The sequence below is a fragment of the Candoia aspera genome, chromosome 4 (genome assembly GCF_035149785.1).
Source record: "Candoia aspera isolate rCanAsp1 chromosome 4, rCanAsp1.hap2, whole genome shotgun sequence".
Taxonomy (NCBI): domain Eukaryota; kingdom Metazoa; phylum Chordata; class Lepidosauria; order Squamata; family Boidae; genus Candoia; species Candoia aspera.
In genome coordinates, this window is record NC_086156.1 from 114,728,368 (window position 1) to 114,749,701 (window position 21,334).

The following is a 21,334-nucleotide window of genomic DNA, read 5'->3' on the forward strand; positions in this document are numbered from 1 at the left end:
GGATCCATAGACCAGCTAAGAGGAGAAGAGATCTTTCAGAATTGAGTTAGAAGAAAAGTCTGTTAGTCTATGTTAAATGTGTGGACTTAGTATTTTTAATACCGCTTCATTTCTGAAGTGATATATTTTTATCTTGGTGGTCTCTTAAGGCTGGCTGTAAGTAGAACATGAATTAAATTCATTGCTGATGAGGCATAAAAGGTAGATGTTCCTGCCTGATTATCTGTACTTAGAAACAAAGAATCCTATAAATGAAATGGTCTCTAAAGTTCATCTACTCCAATTCCAGGCTCAGTGGAGAATCCACTTAGAGCATCACTTTCACACAGGAGTCTGATACATTTGCTGGCCTGAAGACAGTATTTAGGAGTACAGCATCTCTTGGTTTTTACTGGTTGCCTTGTTCCAAAAACTAAAAGCTTGAGAGAAGCAACTGGAACAGAAATAACAAAATTTGACTCTGCAAAAGAATGTGCAGGAGCTAACAAATTGGGGAGATAAGGCAGTCCCATCAGTGGGGGAGAGTTATGCCAGATGGTGGGAAATTTGGGCCCCCATAAAAATGAGTGCAGAGGGAAACTAGGAGAGGAGGAAGTCAGGGATAACATTTTTGACCAAAGCCAGTTAGCATGACCAAGAAAGAACTTCAAAACCATTGGCAGACATTACAATCAGTGATACTGTGGAAATAAGAACTTTGGTACTGGAGGACATAAGAGGCAAGCAGGAAGGCCCATCTGTAGCCATTGATTACCTATCTCCTCACAGTTTCAAGTATACAGTGATTTTCTGCTTTCTGTTTCTGTATTTTTCAGAGTCTATCATGAATGAAATGGAAGCAACTGTTGGATTTGTGTTCACATTCCCTCCCCTGTGCAGGGATGGGCTCCCCTGCTAGAGCATCATTTATGTGATGTGATATGCTGACAGCTAAAATAAATGCATTACACGTGACACAAACTTAGGTCACTGAAGATGTTACTGTATCCAAACTTCCTATTGGTCTGGTCTCTTTATGGTGCAATAATCCTATGTATGGGTACATGCAATGTGACGTATGTTTAAAACAAGGCCCCAAAAAGCATTTATTAGCAACCTCAGCCCCATAAGGTCCTTACATACTGGGGAGAGCCTGCTCAGGAGGTGCTACCACCCCCTCTTTAACAGACAAAATGCCTGTCTGAGGTTTTACTTAGGAGGAAGAGATTGGAAACTCTGCTGCTGTAAGCTTTTCTTGCCTTTTCTGTAGCAGATCAGCTGGGATACATGAGAGTCTACCTTCCCTATCAGAACATACTGATTTTGGAAGAAAGTACAAATCTTCTATTATGTAGATTAAGACTCAGGAACTAATGGAGAGTTGAAAACAATAAGAGAAAAAGAACAGGAAAATATTATGAATCCAGGAGCAATCTTCCAGTCAGGAATAGACACCCCTCTCTGTAACCCAAACACACAGATATAGATACAAAGATGCACCTGACATGGGTAGAACAGAATAGGTATCAGGAGCACAGCTGTTGAACCAGAGGTAGACAAGCCCTACTCCATCAAGCTGTGCATGACATAGGAGCTCCCATGACATTTAACATATGAAGAGAATGGGCCATGTGTAAGTCATTACTTGATTGACTTGATGATATAGTTTGGGGGAAACTGCAAGGGAGAGAAATCTGCTGACAATATTAATGGAACACTGAGATTTCTGCTCCCTTTGTCCACTATATTAAACTCTTAATAAAAATCCAAACAAAACTTTGATTCTCCACATCTCTTCTGGCTTGGCTTGTTGGAGTGGCTTTAAGGATGATATCTTCCCTATACATGAAGATAGGAACCTGGATATGGACTAGAGATAGAGAGGCTTGTCCCAATAAAAGGAATGCCATTCCCACTAAAGACACCATTTTCTATGCAGGCATATTTAGATGAGAAGTAAAGACAGTTATGCTTAAAACTGTCCTCAGTTTAGCATTTCCTACATACTTGCTATAATCTCGAGGATATAATCTGATTTTGTAGGCTCGCCATTTCTGAGAACACCACAAAAAAAAAAAAAAACAGAAGAAGAAATATGTAAATATATCAAACAAAAGCACATCAAGGGCCCCCCACCCTACAGAGGGCTCACCTGTGGAATCGTGTACATCATTAAGACGTTTTCCACCTGGAAGGAGATATCAGAAGTTAATCCTGCAATCATAGCTGTCACATTCTTCTGGGAGTCACAGTTGTAATTGAGGACAAATCTCTGTGACTTGAGGAGAAGCTGCAGAACACTACGATAGAACAGCTTTTCATAGTTGTAGCTGTCCATGATGTAAAATCCAAGGGTGACGTTGGACAATATCTTCGGATTTCCATTGATCTCATTTACTGCAAATGTCAAGGCTAAATTGTGCTGGTAAACGTTCGTGACCACTCTGAATGTTAACCTATATATGTATTTCACATGAAAACACTAAAAGGGTCCAAAGCTACAATTTAACAACACCCTTCCCATTCTCAGCCTAAGCCTAGCTAAACTTGCCTGATAATTGGGTCCACAAGTAATATCTGGGCTGCTACGAAATGGCATAGACACCCTATGAAATATCCAGAAGTTCTGCTTGACTTTAAATCAAGCCAGCTCTGGATGAACCTGTGGTTGGACCTGATTAATTACATAGGACTGCAAAAGGAAATCCCAGAATTATAGGCTAGATGTGATCCCACCAAGGACATAATCTCCAGGTTTACAGGACTCATGTGGAAGAGAGACAGGCTCAGTTCTATCCATTAGTTTCCCCACTATGTGAGGCAACATAAGGAAGAGTATTATGTACTGCAGCATTTGAGCTTTCCTCCCTCTAGACACACCTGTGTCAGCATATGACGTATGCTGGCTTCCTAGAAGTCTTCCAGAATTCTTCTTTGCAAGGGGTCTTTAAGCAGAAGATGGATGTTGACCTGCCAGAGAGGTGCAATGGATCCTGCCCTGTGAAGTGGGTTGGATTAGATGACTTCTCAGCTTCCTTCCAACTCCTGGATTCTAGGATTCTAAGTTGAGACCATCAGGTGGAGACAATAATCTTTTTTCACTCTCTCATGTGCATAATGCATGTCTAGAGACATCAGGAGAGATTTCCAAGACATAAATGTGAAAATCAGGAATGGGGAAAGATGGCAGATTAACCCATCTGAATAGGACCTTCACTCTACTCTTCAGTTTTCAGCTGTCAGTGCAGGGATTTTCTAAGCCACACTGCAGACATGACCAACCATTGTTTTTTCATGGTCTTCAAAGGTCACCAAAACAGAGCCAAGACAAATAAATCACAGGGTTGTGTGATGGTTGCCCTTATTCCCATAAAACACAGACTCACTAGCCAGGCTAAGGATTTCTGGTTTATTAGGAATAGAATGCATACACTGAGAAAGACGGGAATGAGCACATGGCGTGCGAGGTAGCCGGTAAATACCCGTGATGCAGACCTGATCCTTCTCCACCCCCCATTGTCCCAAAGTCCTGCTCTGGAGTCTTGATGGGCGATCAGGGTGTGATTCCGGAGTCTCGATGGGTGATCAGGGGGATTAGCGCTGATTACCTCTGTCCTCTTCCTGTGTCCAGCACAGGTGTGTCCCCCGGGGTAATGCAGAGATGTCAGGGAGATAGGATGATGGCTTCTCAGGTCAGGGCAAAGGTATGGCTCCTTTGTCCTTTATTTGTATTTGTCTTTCAGTGCTTAAATGATTAGCACTGATTCTCTCCTCCTTCCTTCCCTTATCGGGAAAGGCATGTTCCCTGTTGTGATGTATGTATACATTGCAACGGGGGACATGACAGGTTGTCAGTAACTGCAGGGAAGGTAATTGCATTTGCCAAGTTTAAGTCAAAGTAATGGCTTTGCTAGTAAACAAGCTTTCAGGAACCACCTCATCACTGCCCCCTAGTTGAAGTGATGCTGTTGTTATACCTGAACAAGGCGGGATCTTGCCTCCATAGCAAGTAAACACCACAAGGAAAGAGAAATTTTTAAAGGAGGTTTCATGTGCTGGTATGAAAAGGTCTGAGACCACATCAAAAAGATTTTTTAAGAGAAGGGGCAGATTCCCCAGACAATTATCTCAATGTTAACATGGTTATGGTTAAATTTTCTCATACACATACACAATGCTAGTGTTTGATTCATGTCCCAACCGATTCCCATGCTTACACAAAAGTAATTATATGAGCAAGAAGAAGTAGAATAAACAGATATTGAGGGATATCAGAGGCCATAATCAATCTCTAGTGAACCACAGACTGGAGCTTCTATGCCTCATCTATGTCTGAGATGACTCCGCCAGACTGGTTGGAGAGACAAAGGTTCTCAAGACAATTCATTTCCACTAGTTATGTTAACAGAATGGGATTTTTTTTTAAGTGTAAACGGTTGGGTCATCTTTTTAAAAGAGGAAGAAAGACAGTTATGCCATATTGCCTGATTCATTGCTAAATTCATTGATTGAAGTGTTACCCCAAGATTGATGAGAAATATCTATTCATTGGCTTGGAAACCAGGGTGTTGCCCTGAGGTTTTCATGAGCTATGTTCAATCAGAGTAGAATGCCAAAAACTCAACAATTATTTCCAAGGAATTGCCAGGTACAGCCCAAGAATGACCAAGAAACAGTTCAGCCAAATTTCAGTTCTTTATTTGCTAATGCCATATAGACAGAATCTTGCCAGACTAATGCAACTCTACCTAACTTAAGGGTAAATAACCTGCAAAGCTCTAGGGCAGGGCTATTCTGAATCTCTTGGTTTTCACACAACTGCCCTCTGGACTATGTTTCCACTTATCTCCTTCCCCATCTTGGAATATGCTCCCTTCTTCCTGAGAACCAGCAGCATGGCCAAAATCTACCACTTTGTTCTCCAAATGGCAAACAAGAAAGTTTCAAAACTTCTTTTGCAGTATATAAAAGAAAACACAATCAACAAATTAATATATCATTAGAATACAAACAGTAAAGTCAATCATTCTGCAATCAATGGTTCTACATAAAGAGTCTCCAAAGGCTTTCATAACAGCCAATCTAACATTGCAATTGGAATCAGCTGAAGTTAAGTTTTACTTGCCCCATTGATTTCACTGGACTTATTCTAAGCATGACAGAAAGTCTACAACTCTCTTCAAAGACAAGATTCCTTCTAAATACCTTACATAGAAGCTGGGGACTTAAAGAGACCTCTACCATGGAACTTTCTGGGATCAGAAATGGGGCTTTCCTCCAATAAATTTGCAGCAGGATAAAAGCTAGCCAGGATGAAACCTGGCTAAAGCTTGTTCTTGTTCTGCTTCTCTCGCTTGAGATAGGAATGCCAAAATGAAAAAAATATCAACCTGTAACAGAGTCTCTCTGATCTGTTCAGCAACACACCTGGGTTCCAACTGTTATCCTTGGTTCCTGACCAGGGATAGTGTATAATAGCTGAGGGGATTGGGGGAACGAGACAAAGAGTTAAGACTGAGACATTATTTTGAACAAGACAAGGATGTCCTCTGTTGCCTTTACTGTTTATTTTGGTGCTGAAGTTTTTAATACAGACATTAGAAAAGATGAACAAATAAAGGGATTAAAGATCAAGAAAGAAGTTTTTAAAGTGAGAGGTTTTGCTGATGATTTAGTTTTGATTTTACGGGATCCTTTGGACACAGCAGAAGAGATGATGAAGAAATTGAAAGAATTTGGAGCATTGGCAGGTCTTAAATAAACAAACAAACAAAAAACAAAAAAGTTAATTAAAAATATGACCTCAGCTGGTCAAGAGTTGTTGGTGGGTAAGAGTGGTTTTAAGACTGAGACATTATTTATCTATTTACTTACTTACTTATTTTACATGACCACCCATATAACAATATTTTCAAAAAGGCAAGGACTAACCAAAACTGCAAAATAAATAGACAATTGGCAGCCAAGATAAAAACAACAAAAACAAAACAAGCATCAATACAAGTAGTATACAAATATTTCAACAAGACTAATTCACAGGTTCCAACAGACACTCCTACTTCCAAGGGCAGGAGAACAAGAATGTCTTCATAGCCTTGTGAAAAGTCAACAGGGTCAAAGCCAATCTGACCTCTGGAGGTTGGTGAAAAGGCTTTCTTCCTGGGTCAGGTGGAACTCTTTAATGGACAGGATCCATAACATTCCTCACCTGCCAGATCTGATATGGGTAAGCTGGCCCCATGCCATGGAGAGCTTTGTAGATAACCACCAGCACCTTGAATTGAACCTGGAAGCATATTGGCAAACAATGCAGTTCATGGATCAGAGGTGTAATATGTGCTGATTGAAAAGCACCCACTGCCCACACTGCTGAATTTCCTACCAACTGTAGCTTCCAGATATTTGTCAACAACAGCCCCATATATGGCACATTGCAACAGTCCATCCAGGAGGTACTAATGTGTGAGTGACCATGAGCAGAGCTTCCAAATCCAGGAAAGTGCACAATTAGTACATGCAAAGACATGCAAAGGCTTTCTTTGTCAAAGTCATTACCTATTAGACTCTTGAACTCTTAATCTCCTCTTACTTCATTATGGTATATGTTGTATGTGGGACTGTGATATTTATCAGGGATAATGTTTAGGGGAGTTGGAATGGTAAAGAATATATATTATATATTATAGTAATTATTTTTTGTGAGCCAATTGCAACAAAATTTCATTTTAATGTGCACATTGGTGTATAGTGGAATGACAATAAAAGTTTTCTGTTCTGTTCTGTTCTGTTCTGTTCTGTTCTGTTCTGTTCTGTTCTGTTCTGTTCTGTTCTGTGCCGTGCTGTTCCGTGCCGTGCTGTGCCATGCCGTGCTGTTCCATGCCATGCCATGCCATGCCATGCCATGCCATGCCATGCCATGCCTCAAAAAGGAGCCATGAGTTGAGGAGGACACCAAAACTGTGCACAGGTTCTGTTTCAATCAATGCAACTCCATCCAGAGCAAAAGGTGGAGAATCCATGGAACCACCCAAAGCCAAAAGCTCAGGCCATAAACTTCCAATCCTTATCTGCCAGGTTGTTATCTCCAGACAGGGAAATCAACTCCACAGGAAGGCTAAAACTACTTTTATTGAGATTGGCTATAATAACAAAATCTTGCAAGTTTGATTGTTCCAATAGACGAATGGTGTGTACTGATAATGTTACCTAGTCAGGTAACGAAATGTCTGCAAGCAAACAACCAAGCTCAGAGAGCACCAAGGACTCCAAAGTTCAATTGTGCTGTACCTCCTCTCACTTCTTATATTCCAGTCAATCAGGGTGGCATCTGCCTGAGCTTCTTCTGAAAGTTACCTCATTTCTTTGGACTTAAATTTTTTTTCAGCCAATTTTGCTTAGGTAACAGTTCTTGCATATATTTTTTTTTATCAAGGTCATTTTCCTTATTCCCTACTCCAGTACAGATATAAAGACCACAAGGGCAGAATGGAAGGATATTGAAATAGTGGAATACTCCAGAACGTTCTGTTTTGAATTTTGAAAATTCTCCAGTCCATGATATTCAGAGGGACAGATAGATAATTTCCAGAAGTAAGTCCTCTAAAGTGAAAGAAATTAAAGGGGACTTCTTAAACAGAGCCTTTTTCATAAGAGCCATATCTTCAGACCATTATTTAAATGTCTACCTGATTGCAGTTCAGAGGATTACCTCCAAAAACAACTACTGTAATCTATACCACCACTACTAATACCGCCCCCCAAATGTTCATGGATCAATGAATTTTACATATTGTGATTTATTATTATCATCATTACAATCATCATTATCATCATCATCACCATCACTACTATTATAAAATATAGCACAGCCTATACAAGTGTGGCAACCAATGGGATAAATTTTATTAAAAGATTGGAAGCTCAAAAATAATTTCACCATGAATCTCTCTCCATTTCGCCTAATTCTTTCTCTTCAGTAGCTGCTGTCTTGTGTTCAAGTCAGGCCTTAGTAAAATAATGTAACATTTGGGAAAAAAGATACAGCCAAGTAACCCAGCACTAGAGGCTAAGATGGAAAAGATCTCCACAGCTACCATATATTTCCCTTTGGTGCTCAAATAGGATGGAACAAAAGACAGCCAAACACTGCAAAATATCAGCATGCTGAAGGTGATGAATCTGGCTTCATTGAAAGTGTCTGGCAACTTCCTGGCTAGAAAGGCCACCATAAAACTGATGATGGACAGAAGTCCAAGGTAGCCCAAGACAAGATAAAACATGATGGCAGATCCCACATTGCATCTGACTATGATTCCTCTAGTTTCTGACTGCATGTCCAAATCTGGGAATGAAGGAAATATTCCTTGCCAAGTGGCACAAACAACTACTTGAATGAGAGAGCAGGAGAGGACAATGAAGTTGGCCAATCTTTTCCCCACCCACTTCCTCATGTTGGACCCTGGCTTTGTGGCCATGAAAGCCACAACCACCGTGATGGTTTTGGCTAACACACAAGACACAGACACAGCAAAAATGATACCAAACGTTGATTGTTGCAGATGGCAGGTTATTTCTCCAGGTTGTCCAAGGAAGAGCAGAGAACAGATGAAGCAGAGCAGAAGTGAAGTAAGGAGAGTGTAGGTAAGATCCCGATTATTGGCTTTAACTATGAGAGTATCTCTGTGTTTAATAAAAGTTGCAAGCACAGAAGCTGTGACTACACTCAGAGAAACAGCCACTGAGGCTAAACTCATCCCTAAGGTTTCATCATATGAGAGGAAGATTATTTCTTTGAGGAGGCATTTGTCTTTGTCCTTGCTTGGATATTGTTTTTCTGTGCATTTAACACAGTCATCCACATCTGAAAAAGGAAGTGTTTCTACTTTAGTGATAGTTGATATTGGCAGACAGTGGGCCTCATAATTGTATTCATGTAGCGATATTTTCCATCCAGAAACCTTGAACATAGTCCCAGGACTATAATAAGACTGAAGGCCATGGATTTCATGCAATGAGGAGTTTAAACATAGTATCTGAGAAAATCTATCTATATGGTCACTAGGAATTGAAAACAACTTGATGGCACCTAATCAATCGATCAGTCTGGGAAGTCGACTATTCCTCCTTAGTGATTTTACAGGGATAGGAAATAAGACAAACCTGGATCAGTACAGAAGGAATAACAAAGTGAAGATCAACAGTTTCCCGCTGGTATTAACAATAGGAAAAGCTGGAATGGTCTCTCCTAGCCAATTGGTCTCCTGGCTGGCAGAGAATGCAAGGGCAAAATGGGAGACTCCACACTCCACAAGTATTCCATGCAAAGCCTGAAACTGACAACACTTCAAACCATTCACCCAAGTAATTAAGGATATGACAAAACATACCATTCTAACATTTACAGACAAATTTGCATTAGCCAGAAACCCACAGCAATAAACATAAAATTTCCTCATTCCTCAAAAGCATTGGAGAGAAGACCTTTAGGAGGGTGCAGGGCTCTTATCAGAGAACTTCATTAAAAATATAAGTGCCAGTCTTTAAATGTACTTTTGGTATCTTGCAAGTTGTATGGTGGTACACAGATATGTGGAACTGATATAAGTTGCTTTTGACATGTTCTGGTGCTCACTGGAAACTGTATGTATGTAGAGTGGCCCTACATGTATAGTCTTCTGTATGGTTGGAGGGGGGTGATTTCAATTTGGAACTCGTATAGGTTGCTGGTTCATTCACCTTCAAGCTAGGAAGGAACACTATTCTAGAATAAGGGGGCAAAGAAAGAATAATTCTCAGATCTCCATCCTCAACCTCTGTCATTCATTCATTCATTCATTCATTCATTCATTCATTCATTCATTCATTTGTCATAAAGGAAGAGAAATGCATCTCCTTGGGAAAATGTAAATTCTTCCTAGAATGTTTGTCAGCAAAGGGCTTTAGCCACCTAAAAAACTAGCAACAGAACATATCATTGTAGTGAAGAGAGTCATAGCTTGGATTTGTGACATTTCTACATATGGTTGAAAAGATTGCTACCTGGAACTCAGAAAAATACTTCCAATCAAGGTTGGCCACATTGGTTTGAAGGACCAACTATCTGACTCCTGATGAAGAGATTTCTATGCTTTTAAGTTGGCACATTTTATCACTTACCTTTCCACTTAGAAATTTTCCCCTCAGGGCATGGAACACAATCATAGCAGCAAAATTTATTTCCTTCTTGTTTCCTCTTCTGGTAACCAGGATGACAAGAACTACCACATAAAGAAAGGGGAAGCACCTGCAAATGAATAAACGAGTAAATACATAAAAGTTTGACATGGGAAACTTCATTATTACATCCATGTTTGTTATTGATGATCGTTGTGGCCAAAACCTGGCTCACCTAAAGCAACCAAATCACTCTGAAGATTCAACATGTATTTATTAAGCATGCAAACAAGTACTGTATACACTGGGCTCCCATGTTAAAAGATTCATAGTAAGGTAATTCTGGCCTTCAGTGGATGTGTTTACATGAAGGTTCCCATGCCTTCGGAAAGATTTTGGTCACATTCCAGCACTGAATGGAATCAGAAGGCAGCACCTTTTCTGACTAACAAATTTTATGAAAAGGAGGAAGATTTTGTGTTCTGCAGCCCACTTCATCAGATGTGTAGAGTGGCTGCATGAATAAGCTGACAAGGTGCCTTGAGCTTCAGGTCATAAAAGCTTCCACGTTTTCATGAAGTGGAAGGTGCTACCAAATGCCTTCTGATTCTTTGCTACCATAGAGTAATCCAGCCCTTGTCAGACTAGGCCGAAGCTGCCATTACCTAAAAATGGAGCAGTCACGTAGGCAGAGAGGACAAAAACCAGGAATAATCTTGTCTAAAAGTTCCCTTCAGGGAGGTAGATAAGAACTAAGCAAGTTGTTAAGGAGACAAAGGAAAAATGTCACCTGAACCAGACAAAGGAAGTTGGGCCTGAGCACATGGAGAACCACTCCCTCCAATTCCATCTATAGCTACCAAACTTGTGAACCAAAAAAGCAAGGACTTTTGGGGATAAAAGGGGTCCCGAAGCCCACCCACTCCTTGAGTCATCTTTGGACCCAGACTTGGCAGCTTCCATCCCTCTAGCTAGTGCCTGGCAGCTTAGTTGGACATGGGTAAGTGTGGATGAGTGTTTTTGTGTGTGTCTGTGTGCACGCGTGTGAGAAAGAGCAATGTACCTTGCAACCAGTAAAGTTTTGCTGTTACCTTAAATTCACTGGGTCTCCGTGTATTTCAAAGAACCAGTTGTGCCTCAGTGTTCAGTTGGAAGTCATTTGTGTGTGTCCCTAATTACTTCCCAGCTGTTGACCAGGGCTGTGTGTCTTGCCTGATCAAGCTGCACCTATCTGGAAAACCCAGGTAGAAAGCAAGGGGGGCTGACAAGATCTGCGTGCCTCAACAGGCTGTGAGTCTTTGAGTGATTGACCATAAGCTGAACCTGGGAGCTTGTGTGTGTAACACCCTCCTCCAACAATGTCTGTGTTGAACAGAATGTTGGACTCAAAGAATTAAATGACCCTTTCCAATTCTCTGAGTTCTCCTATAACACTGATAATCCCCAAGATACTCACCCGAAAGGAATTCAAACTCCTCTCTTAAAGAAGAAATCAGGTCGAAGGCTTCATAGAAAAGATCTGAGATCTCTCTCATTTTTTAACCCAGAGGCCGAATGCTAGGTTCAGGGTGTGGGCCTCCAAACTTGCTTAAATATATACCTGGTTGAAATGGCTGTGCCACAAAATCTTCTCCTCGTTGATGATAAATTCTTGCCCTTCCACAGTGCTAGGATCCACTCTTCCCACTTTCACCCGAAGGAAGGTGTTGTTGGGGAAGATGAGCACATTTGTTATATCAAATCCAGCAACTATTTCCCCTTTACCATTAAGGGAGATCTTTTCCCCAACTGTGCTGTTGAATGAGATGCCTTTAAGAAAGATGTGAAGCTGGTAAAAAGACAAAACACACAAAGGAATCATAAGGAGTAACTTGGAAACAGAATTTTTAAAAAGTGGACAGAGAACCATAGATTGGAAATACGTTTAGAAAAAGAAAAGGAATTTAATGGCATTTTCACAATGAGATGTGCTGCTCTATGAATTTAGAAAACTGCATTGGACAAACATCCAACCCAGAAATGCACAGGATTTGCATTTAGACTTTGTATAATTCCAGGCTGCAAGAATAAGAGAAAATGAGAAGCCACAAAGTGTCAGGACATGCATACTACAGCAGAATTTTGTCCTCTGTTCCTCTGAAGAGAAACATGGGCATTTTTTTTCACTTGGATGAATGATGGAAAATTAGGAGCTTCATTGTGAAGAGATTACCTGCCATGCCTGGAGATCCTGAAGTATTTTACCCTTCCCCATTGTTCTGGTCTTGGATTTATATAGGGAATGCAAAGCATGTGCCACAGCATAGATCGCATTGTAAATACTGTAACTGTGGCCACTCATGGCCATTTCATAGACATACCAAGGAAGGCTTTCTAATCTTTCTTCCCCGGAACATAGTTCACTCTGGTCTATTGGCACCTGGGGATCAGGATATAAGCAACTGAAAGCTTGTTCCCAAAAGTTCTTGACAAAACCATCACTTTGTGCCTCAAAAGGTTTTAAATTCTGAGTGTATGCCTGAAATCTAAGATGTTGATTAGAATGAATTTGGAAAGAAATGGATCCATTGAATAGGGAAAGGAATGGACTCCACTTCCTCATCAATAAGGTTACTGAGAAATCAATCTGGGCTGTCGTGATCCACACTTTTCCAGTTGAGTTAGTAAGATAGTCAGGATTTGCCATGGACATTAAAGTGATGAAAAACATCATAGTCAAAGTTTCACCATAAAGGATTAATGTGTTGACTTTAATTTCTACCAACGGGAGATATATCTGCCAGGCCAAAAGAGTCATTTCATCATCGGTGAAAAAGTGAACTTGATTTGGAATTCTTCTGGTGAAGGCTGAACAGATTTGATTCTGGGCAAAGAAGACTTCCATGAGCTGCAAGAAATTCTCTCCACTATTGTCATCCACAACAAACAGCCCAATCCAGACCCATCCAAAATGCCTGAGCAAGTGAATAATACCAATGAACTGCTGGGTTTCATTGGGCACCATGCAATAGAAGGCAGGAAACCTCAGTGCGCCATTGTCCTCTGGAGCAAAGGAGCCGTAGGTGAGCTAAACATTAAAAAACATCTCCTTTAAAACAGATTATGAGATGCCTCTACACACATTGATGATCTCTGTATGCAATTCATATTTCGTGAAAAATGAGTCATGACTGGCTTTTCCTGTTTTGAGTCAAATTCAAATTGATTTATTTGGGACATTTTTTATGGCTGCCCATCTTAAGCAAATACCTCTGAGCAGCTCACAACCCACAGCAATAAAAACAGAATAAAGACAAACAAATGTAATCAATGCAGAAGCCAAGGCCCTCATGTACCATCACACCTTCCCCAATAATGTCTCCACTAACAACCTGGGCCTAATGCTTGGGGAAATTTCAGGTTATTACAGCCTTCCAGAAGACCAGCACGGTTCCAAGATCAAGCATTTTTTCTACCTCAGAAGCAGAACTGTGTTACAATTTCCACGTTTAATACTGCACACACCTATCCCTACTAGATAATAGAACTTGTTCTCCTTGTCATTGTAAGGTCTTCAAGAGAAGAGTGGTTTGTAAATATCACCCACACACCCTCACACCACTGTGCACAGTTCTTACCTGTGGAACCTTATAAAGATGTAGAATGTCTGCCATGTAGAAGGAAATATCAGCACCAAGTCCCCCAATAACAGCAATCTGTTTTTTCGGAATGCTCCCACACTCATAATTGACTACTAATTTTTGAAAGTTAAAGAGAAGTTCTAGAGTGGTTTGATAGGTCACCCTTATACTGTTATAGCTGTCACAGATGTGGAAACCAAGTGTGACATTGGGTAAGATCTTTGGGTTTTCATTGATCTCATTGATGGCGAATGTCAAAGCCAGGACGTGCTGGTAGAACTTGGTCACGGTCCTGCAAAATGAATGTCATCCTTGTTCAAGAAGAAACTTCTGGTTCAGCTCAGAATGATTATCGCTCTCTAGGCCAGCATTTCTCAACCTTTTGATCCTGGAGGTACGCTTGAAATATATTTCCAGCTTCGGGGAACCCCTGCACATTCAGGCTCAAATATAGGTCAGAAGTTACAAAATTATTATATTCATTTCATGTGTAGGCCTGTATATACGCTTTAACGGTGTTCTTAAACTAAAAATAAAGAATGAAACTTACCTCTTTGGTGTGAAGTTGCCCAAATTTAAAATAACTTGTTAAATAAATCATGATCTCCCAGGGAACCTCTAGTGACCTCTCATGGAACCCTGGTTGAGGAACCCTGCTCTAAGATCATGCATTATTACTAGCATATTAAAGCAGTATCTATTTTGAAGAATGTAAGGATTAAGGCAGGTGAGAAACACAGGGGCTGAGATCAATAAAAGAAAAATACAAAATTGAGGGAGTAGAGGAAAAAGAAAGCAAGACATAGCCAGAAGGAAAATGTGGCTCTCTATAACATGCAGTATGATTAAAAAAAAAAAAAAAAAAGATTGGAATTCTGTGATTTTAAAATTAGTTAAGGTGTGTGATACCTGTAACAGTGTTTGTTTTTGTATGTGTATGTGTGCTTGTGCTTTAATGCATATCTGCCTTTACGTAAATGTGGTGTGCAATATCCATGTCTGCATTTGATTTTCTGCATGCCTTGATTTTATTCACATTGCTGTGACAAGGTGTATGAGTATGTCTCTGTGCATTCCCTCTTTCTGTCCATAAGGTAGAAGACACTCCACAACAGTGCCATAATTTGTCCTCCTGCCCACAGTTTCCTCTCCAGATACACTGTAAGTTGGATGAAAAAGTATTAGATTCCTGAAACATGAATGAATTTGCATGGTCTGGACAATTCTTCATACAATCATAGAACTGTACTGTTGGAAAGAGACCACAAGAATCTGGTAGTCTCACCTTCTGCAATGTACAGGAGGGCAAACTAAACCATACCCAAGAGGTGTTTATCTAGCCCTCCTTAAAACCCTCCAGAGATGGAGAATCACAACCTCCTAGATTGACTCTCCAACTGTTGTACTGAGCTTATCTTCTGGAAGTGTTTCTTTATAGTTTAATACATTCTGGATTCTTACAGCCATTATATTCAGGATGACGGCCTCTCTTGTATATTAGAAATGGATTGATTGCCAAGCTGACATGATTCATGAAAGAAAGGTAGAAGGATTACTCACACAGTAAAATCCAAATACAGTTGCTTAGAAGGATGTGCTGTAAAGGTAAAAATTGGATACGTATAAAGGTTCTGAGATACAATTGCACCAATGAATAGGTCTCCAGGTTGATATGATTCATATGGAAGCGGAAGAGAATCACTTACAGGACATTTTAAAGCAGCTACTTTACAACTTACAAGAATCACCAGAAATATCACAAATAACTTTGCCATAATTTAATGACTCAATTTCCCTCTGGCTATAGTCACAAGCAGTCCATCTACATTTGCTCTGTCACCCCTCGACAAAGGATATGACAGGCAACTGTAAAAAGAAACTTGCTCAGCAGTCACAAGTCCTTCAGAGTATCTTCAAATGAATAGCATTTTATAATGTACAACTGAATATACTGATATGATTCTAGAACCAGCCACTGATAGGCAAAAGTCATCAGCAGTTATGCGAAAGCATTATCTTGCTTCTCACTTGTCCATAACCCTGGTTCTGAGTGACACAACTGGGGTTATTATGTACATTTTGTAATTTGCATGTAGTGTGTCTGTGTGTGTTTAGACAGTCTGGAAAACTGATGAAGGGCAATCATTTCAGATCTTTCCATGGGAGGTAATTCCCTTGATAAAGTTTGATTTGTAAATAGTACTAGAGGTAGAAAACATGCTGTCTTCTCCTTCTTGGACTTCTTTAATGGAAGAAGGGAGGAAGGGAAGAAAGGGAGGCTGCAGATGATTCTATTATACTGTATTATGAAAGGTAACATGTCTTCTAATCCAACCCAACCCAACCCATCTTCTCAGTGATCTTCTAGAGGATCTTTGGCTGTATATATATTTTACTGTTAGAATTAGCATGGCAAACAGGTTTGAGCATACAGATGGAGCTCTTTTTAGCTCCACAGTCAGACTCATCTTCTAGGTCAGGCTGGCTAAGGGTGCTCTGCTTAGTGCCACCAATGTTGGCTAGGCCATGGTGCTAAGCAGAGCTCCTCGTTTTAATCCAATCTATCCCCAGTAATAACTCGCAGCTCTTCCAGGGACATTCTCATAATATCTTTGATCTTATGCACCTTATCCATTTTCTTTTCCTTCTTCTACTTCCCTCATCTTTGCCAAAGTTTAAGTTCTCTCACACCACCAGGTCTGCTCCCACCAATTAATTTCAGATAAGGTATTACTTAAGTAACTTGAATTTAACCAATATTACTCAAGACCATAAAGGTTCTTTGAACACCATAATTAGTTTAGAGAAATACAAGGAAGCCATACCAAAGGAAAATTCCAGTCAATCTTCATGAGTTGATGGTTGTCTGTGGACATTTTTAAAACATTTGATATCTTAAGCTGAGTATTGTCTTTCCCTTTTCAGGTATATTTTGCAAAATGGAGAGGTAGAAATATATGGAAAGAAGCATGATTGGCTCAAACCAAATGAAAATACAGAAGCAATGGTGTCTTGCAGACTCGTTTTCTCATTAATTCAGACTGAAAAGTCTTTACAAATATTCTAGCAAATAGACTGGCAAGATTGACTCATGAATATATTAATGAAGATCAAATAGGTTTCAGTAGGAGTAGATACATATAATAGAACAAGTAACAGAAAATAATTGATTCAGTTCAATGGAGTGAAAACATCTCCTAAACTACTTGTTTTGTTAGATACTGCAAAACCCTTTGATAAAACTAGTTATTACCTAGTTTATTATTAAAGTGTGTGTGTGTGTATGTGCACGCATGCCACTTTTTACAAACAAATTATAATTCATATTATGATACAAAAGTTACATTTAGATTAAATGGCTGAGTCTGCCTTGTGTGTGGTAAGAGCTGCTTTGTGATACTTTTTGTCTGTTACTGGAATATCACACACACTTCCTTCTCTAGAAGAATACTAGATAAAGTTATTGAAATGTGTACCAGTGTCAAAAATAACTTTATATTTGAAAAATAAGTATGATAAAGAATTTAATTTAACCTGGAAACCACTTATGTATTATAATTCTGCACATGGACTTGTACCACATCTGAAGTTTGGAATTCCCTAAACATATGGTTTTGAAACATTAGACCATATCTAATTTTCAGTCTTGTGATGTAGTCCGGACAAGAAGTACACCCAGGAGTACTAGCTCTATCTTTATTGTAAGGTTATATTAACATAAGCTTGCAAGTCTGAAAGTGCATCTCTACCCCCTCATGTTTACAGTCCAAGAAACTAGAGAGGATCCATTCTGAGATGTTTGGCATGACCCTATTCCTTCTGTGGGCTCAGATGCCTCTTCTCTGACCATTGTCTAGTCTGTGGCTCTTCCTCCAGTCTCCCAAGGTCATTTCTACATACCATTACACCTCCTTCCTCAAGCCCTGAGACTCCCCTTCAATCTTGGCTGCTCGAGGTGCCAGGAGGTGTACATTAGCCCCACCTCCAAGCTGAGGGCCAAAGGAGGAACTGAGTGAGAGTGAAGCCTGAGATATGGTTATGTAACTAAATATAGGGTAGGAGAGGACAGATTCAGCTATGCAAGATTCTGTTAATGTAACCTTTCAATGAAGTTAGAGCTAGTACTTTTGGATGTGCTTTTTGTCTGGACTACCTTGCAAAGCTGACATCCATCTTGCCAGCCTGAAAGTACATTTCTCCCCCATTGCCTTTACAGTCCAAGAAACTCGGGAGGGTCCTTTTGGAGATGTTTGCCATTCTCTGTCCATTCTGAAGGCTCAGCTGCCTCTTACCCAGCTGTTACCCTGGCTATAGCTCTTCCTCCTGTCTCCCAAGGTCATTCCCACATACCATTACAGCTACAATATGGATAAAGCTTCTTACACTAGATTTTCAAAATCTTAATTGTTCTGAATAGAGGTATTCATCCTTCATTGTTTTATTATTGGTTATTTTTATTGTGTGTGTTGTTGTATTCCATGTAGAGTTCTATGGGATTGGGGTAGATGGCAAATGTTGGAAATATATTTCAAACCCACAATCCTATCCTAGTCTTCCATGTACTTTACATATGGGAAGGAATTGTTCCTCATCTCTCAATGTTGTGTACTGTGGCTGCTTGAAAATACAAAGACTGGTGTTGCTCTTTTATCCTGCACTGTATGTAAATAAAGGAAGAGCTGCCTCTTTAATAAATCCCACAACCTCTTTGCACACAGGCACAAATCTTGTGGTCCTGACATCGCTCAATCAAACCTTATCAAAGCATAGGAAGAAAAAGATGAATGTTTGGCTTCCAGTTATTGCCTTTTCAGTAGCCATTAGAGGTGATGCTTCTCTCTGGACTAATATAAGAATGTTACCTTTTAGGAGGCAACTATAAAGGGAAATTAATAATCTCTTTTTCCAGGCATGTCATCAGAAATCAAGTTGGAGGAGACTGGAGGAGACATCAGAAGGTCTGGAGAGTCTCTTCAGCTCTCCTGCCAAGCCTCTGGATTCACCTTCAGTGACAACAGCATGAATTGGGTTCGGCAGGCACCTGGGAAGGGGCTAGAATGGGTGGCCCATATTCGGTATGATGGAAGCTATTTAGTATATGCCAATGCAGTGAAAGGACGTTTCACCATCTCCAGGGACAACCCTTCAGGCATGCTGTATTTGCAGATGGACAATCTGAAAACTGAAGACACTGGTTTGTATTACTGTGCAAGGCACTTCAGAGGAAGTGACACAGTGATACAGCTCTATTCAAATACCAATGCTCCCATCATTCAAAAATGTTAAGTCTTTGCCATTTTTTTGAAAAGATACTGAGATAACAAAGGATGATGCTTTTAATATATTAAGTAGGGTCAGATATGCACCACTCATGCTGCTAAAGAATTGAAATCTCTTGGATCTCTCATAGAGTTGTGAACAAATTGATTGATTGATTGACTGATTGATTGATTGATTATGTGCCATTAAGTCACTGCTGATTCTTAGCAACCACATAGATAGGTTTTCTCCATGATGATCTGTCCTTAACCTGGTCTTTCAGGTCTTTCAATGAGACACTCATCACCACTGTAACTTACAGTAGTCCATCCACCTTGCTGCTGGTCGTCCCCTTCTTCTTTTTCCTTTCAACTTTCCCAGCATTACAGCCTTCTCCAGAGGGCTATGTCTTTCCATAATATGTCCAAAGTAGGATAATGTGTGCCTAGTCTGTGCTCTGTTTATGGGCAGAGAAATGAGAATATGGTCATAATTTACAAAATTTCTAAAAAGGTGAAATTCTTCAACAGTGTTCTGGGATGCAGCTCACCTTTCTCAGACTTTTCTTTTTCCCCTAAATGACGAACGTTGGGGCTGATGTAGTTTTTAAAAGTTAATAAAAGAACTCCAAGCAGCTAACAACAATTTTGCAAAGTAGAAGAATGAACCAAGAAACAAACTTGCACATTAAGCTTAATCATGTTCAGAAAAGAATTCAGTCTTCACACAGTAGTTAGATGAGAAAAAAAAAAGTAGCTTACATTTATTCAGATCTAGATTTAAGTAGCTTCATAGTAGAAATCACTTACTCATCACTGGTTCTTTGTAGACATTTTCTATGGAAATAGAAATGTCTGCATGCAAGCGAGATGAAAGGATGAGAGCTGCATTCTGCAGCACCTCCTGCTTGCAGGTATGACAAAAGGTAATGGAGAGCATTAATCCCCAAGCCCAAGAAGAAAAAGGAAGTGGAAATCAGGTGACCCATGTGACATCCCACAAGCACAATAGAGATGTGTTTACTAGAGAAACCCCCTTTTTATGCTCATGAGACAATGCTGAGTTGATCCCTGATAATTCCAACAGGTGCTACATTGCTCCCCCCCCCCAAATGAAGTGGAACTATGTCAGACACAAAAAATATGATTTTTAAAACTGTACACTTATTTCAAATTGAATTTATTAAATAGGTTTAACATGATTCCTCCCAATTAAATTTAATTATCTTTCCCTGTTAACTGCAGGAATGATTGTATTTTGATAACTTTTGGAGAGAACCACATCAAAACTTTGGAGGGACACATGTGATTTTGGCTGTGTAATGGATAAAAAGGCATATTTAAATCTTCAGAGGTTTATTTGAATAATTAATACAGTATTTCCTAAGAAATATCCTCAAATCCACATTTTAGAACTTTAGTCTTGGGTTAAAAGTAGTCAGATATCCAATCCACACCTGATTAAAGATCTGGGGCCACATAATCATCTTCTCATTAATGGTGAATACCTTTCATCCGTAGCCTGTGTAATGGTATGTGGGAATGACCTTGGGAAAATAGCCAAAGACTGCCAGTTCCACTGTTAAACCTATTGTAGGATGTTTATTTTCATAAATTGCCTGTAATCTAGGTATGCCTGGTGTATGGGAAGAAATAGTAAAACAGCTTCAGCGTCCAATAAGCTTTAGCTTTATAGTAGGCATTTTGAAATTACAAATTAATATAAGCACTACAGATGGATGTTGCACCACAAACAATGGGAAGAGTATAATCCTCAGCTAGAGATAGAACAAGGACCCTTGTCTCAGTTTGGAAGCTAAAGAGTTATGTTGGGTTACTACTTGGATTGTTGAGGAATTCCAGAACTGTAGGCTAGAATAGATTTTTTTTTTAATCCAGAACCCAACAGTGACAAACTATTGCTGTGCTGTTTTAAAGAAACTGTTGCTGCCTCCCAAGTACATATAACGTCAAAAACACCAACTATGTGGTCACTAAGAATTGACATCAACTTGATGGCACTCAATCAATCAAACAATCAATCAAACAATCTATCAAATGTCGGTGTTTTCTAACCACTATTATGAAGTGAGGACATGTTTGTGATGTCCAACCATAGGACAGTAATTTAGACAGTGATCCCTTTTCTCTGGCATTGTACATAAGTTCAGCCTTTTCAGTATTACTTTATAAAATACTTAGTTTTACTCATAGTTATGTGCACAAATTAATTCATAGTTTCAGTGGGTAATGGTTTATCAGTGAGCATCTGATGCCAATTCTCTTGATGGAACATAATTTCTTCTTGTGCTGCTTACTCAGAGT

At 39.7% G+C, this 21,334-nt stretch overlaps 1 protein-coding gene across 1 annotated transcript; it reads right to left on the bottom strand.

Annotated features, from left to right (window-relative positions):
* Positions 1–7,937: 7,937 nt before the first annotated feature.
* On the bottom strand, positions 7,938–13,135 carry LOC134497465 (vomeronasal type-2 receptor 26-like). The gene is made up of 4 exons (XM_063303121.1): positions 12,344–13,135; positions 11,732–11,959; positions 10,135–10,261; positions 7,938–8,839 (listed from the first exon to the last, which is right to left on the bottom strand). The coding sequence occupies exons 1-4, from the start codon at positions 13,133–13,135 to the stop codon at positions 7,938–7,940; spliced, it is 2,049 nt and encodes a 682-aa protein (XP_063159191.1).
* Positions 13,136–21,334: the final 8,199 nt, after the last annotated feature.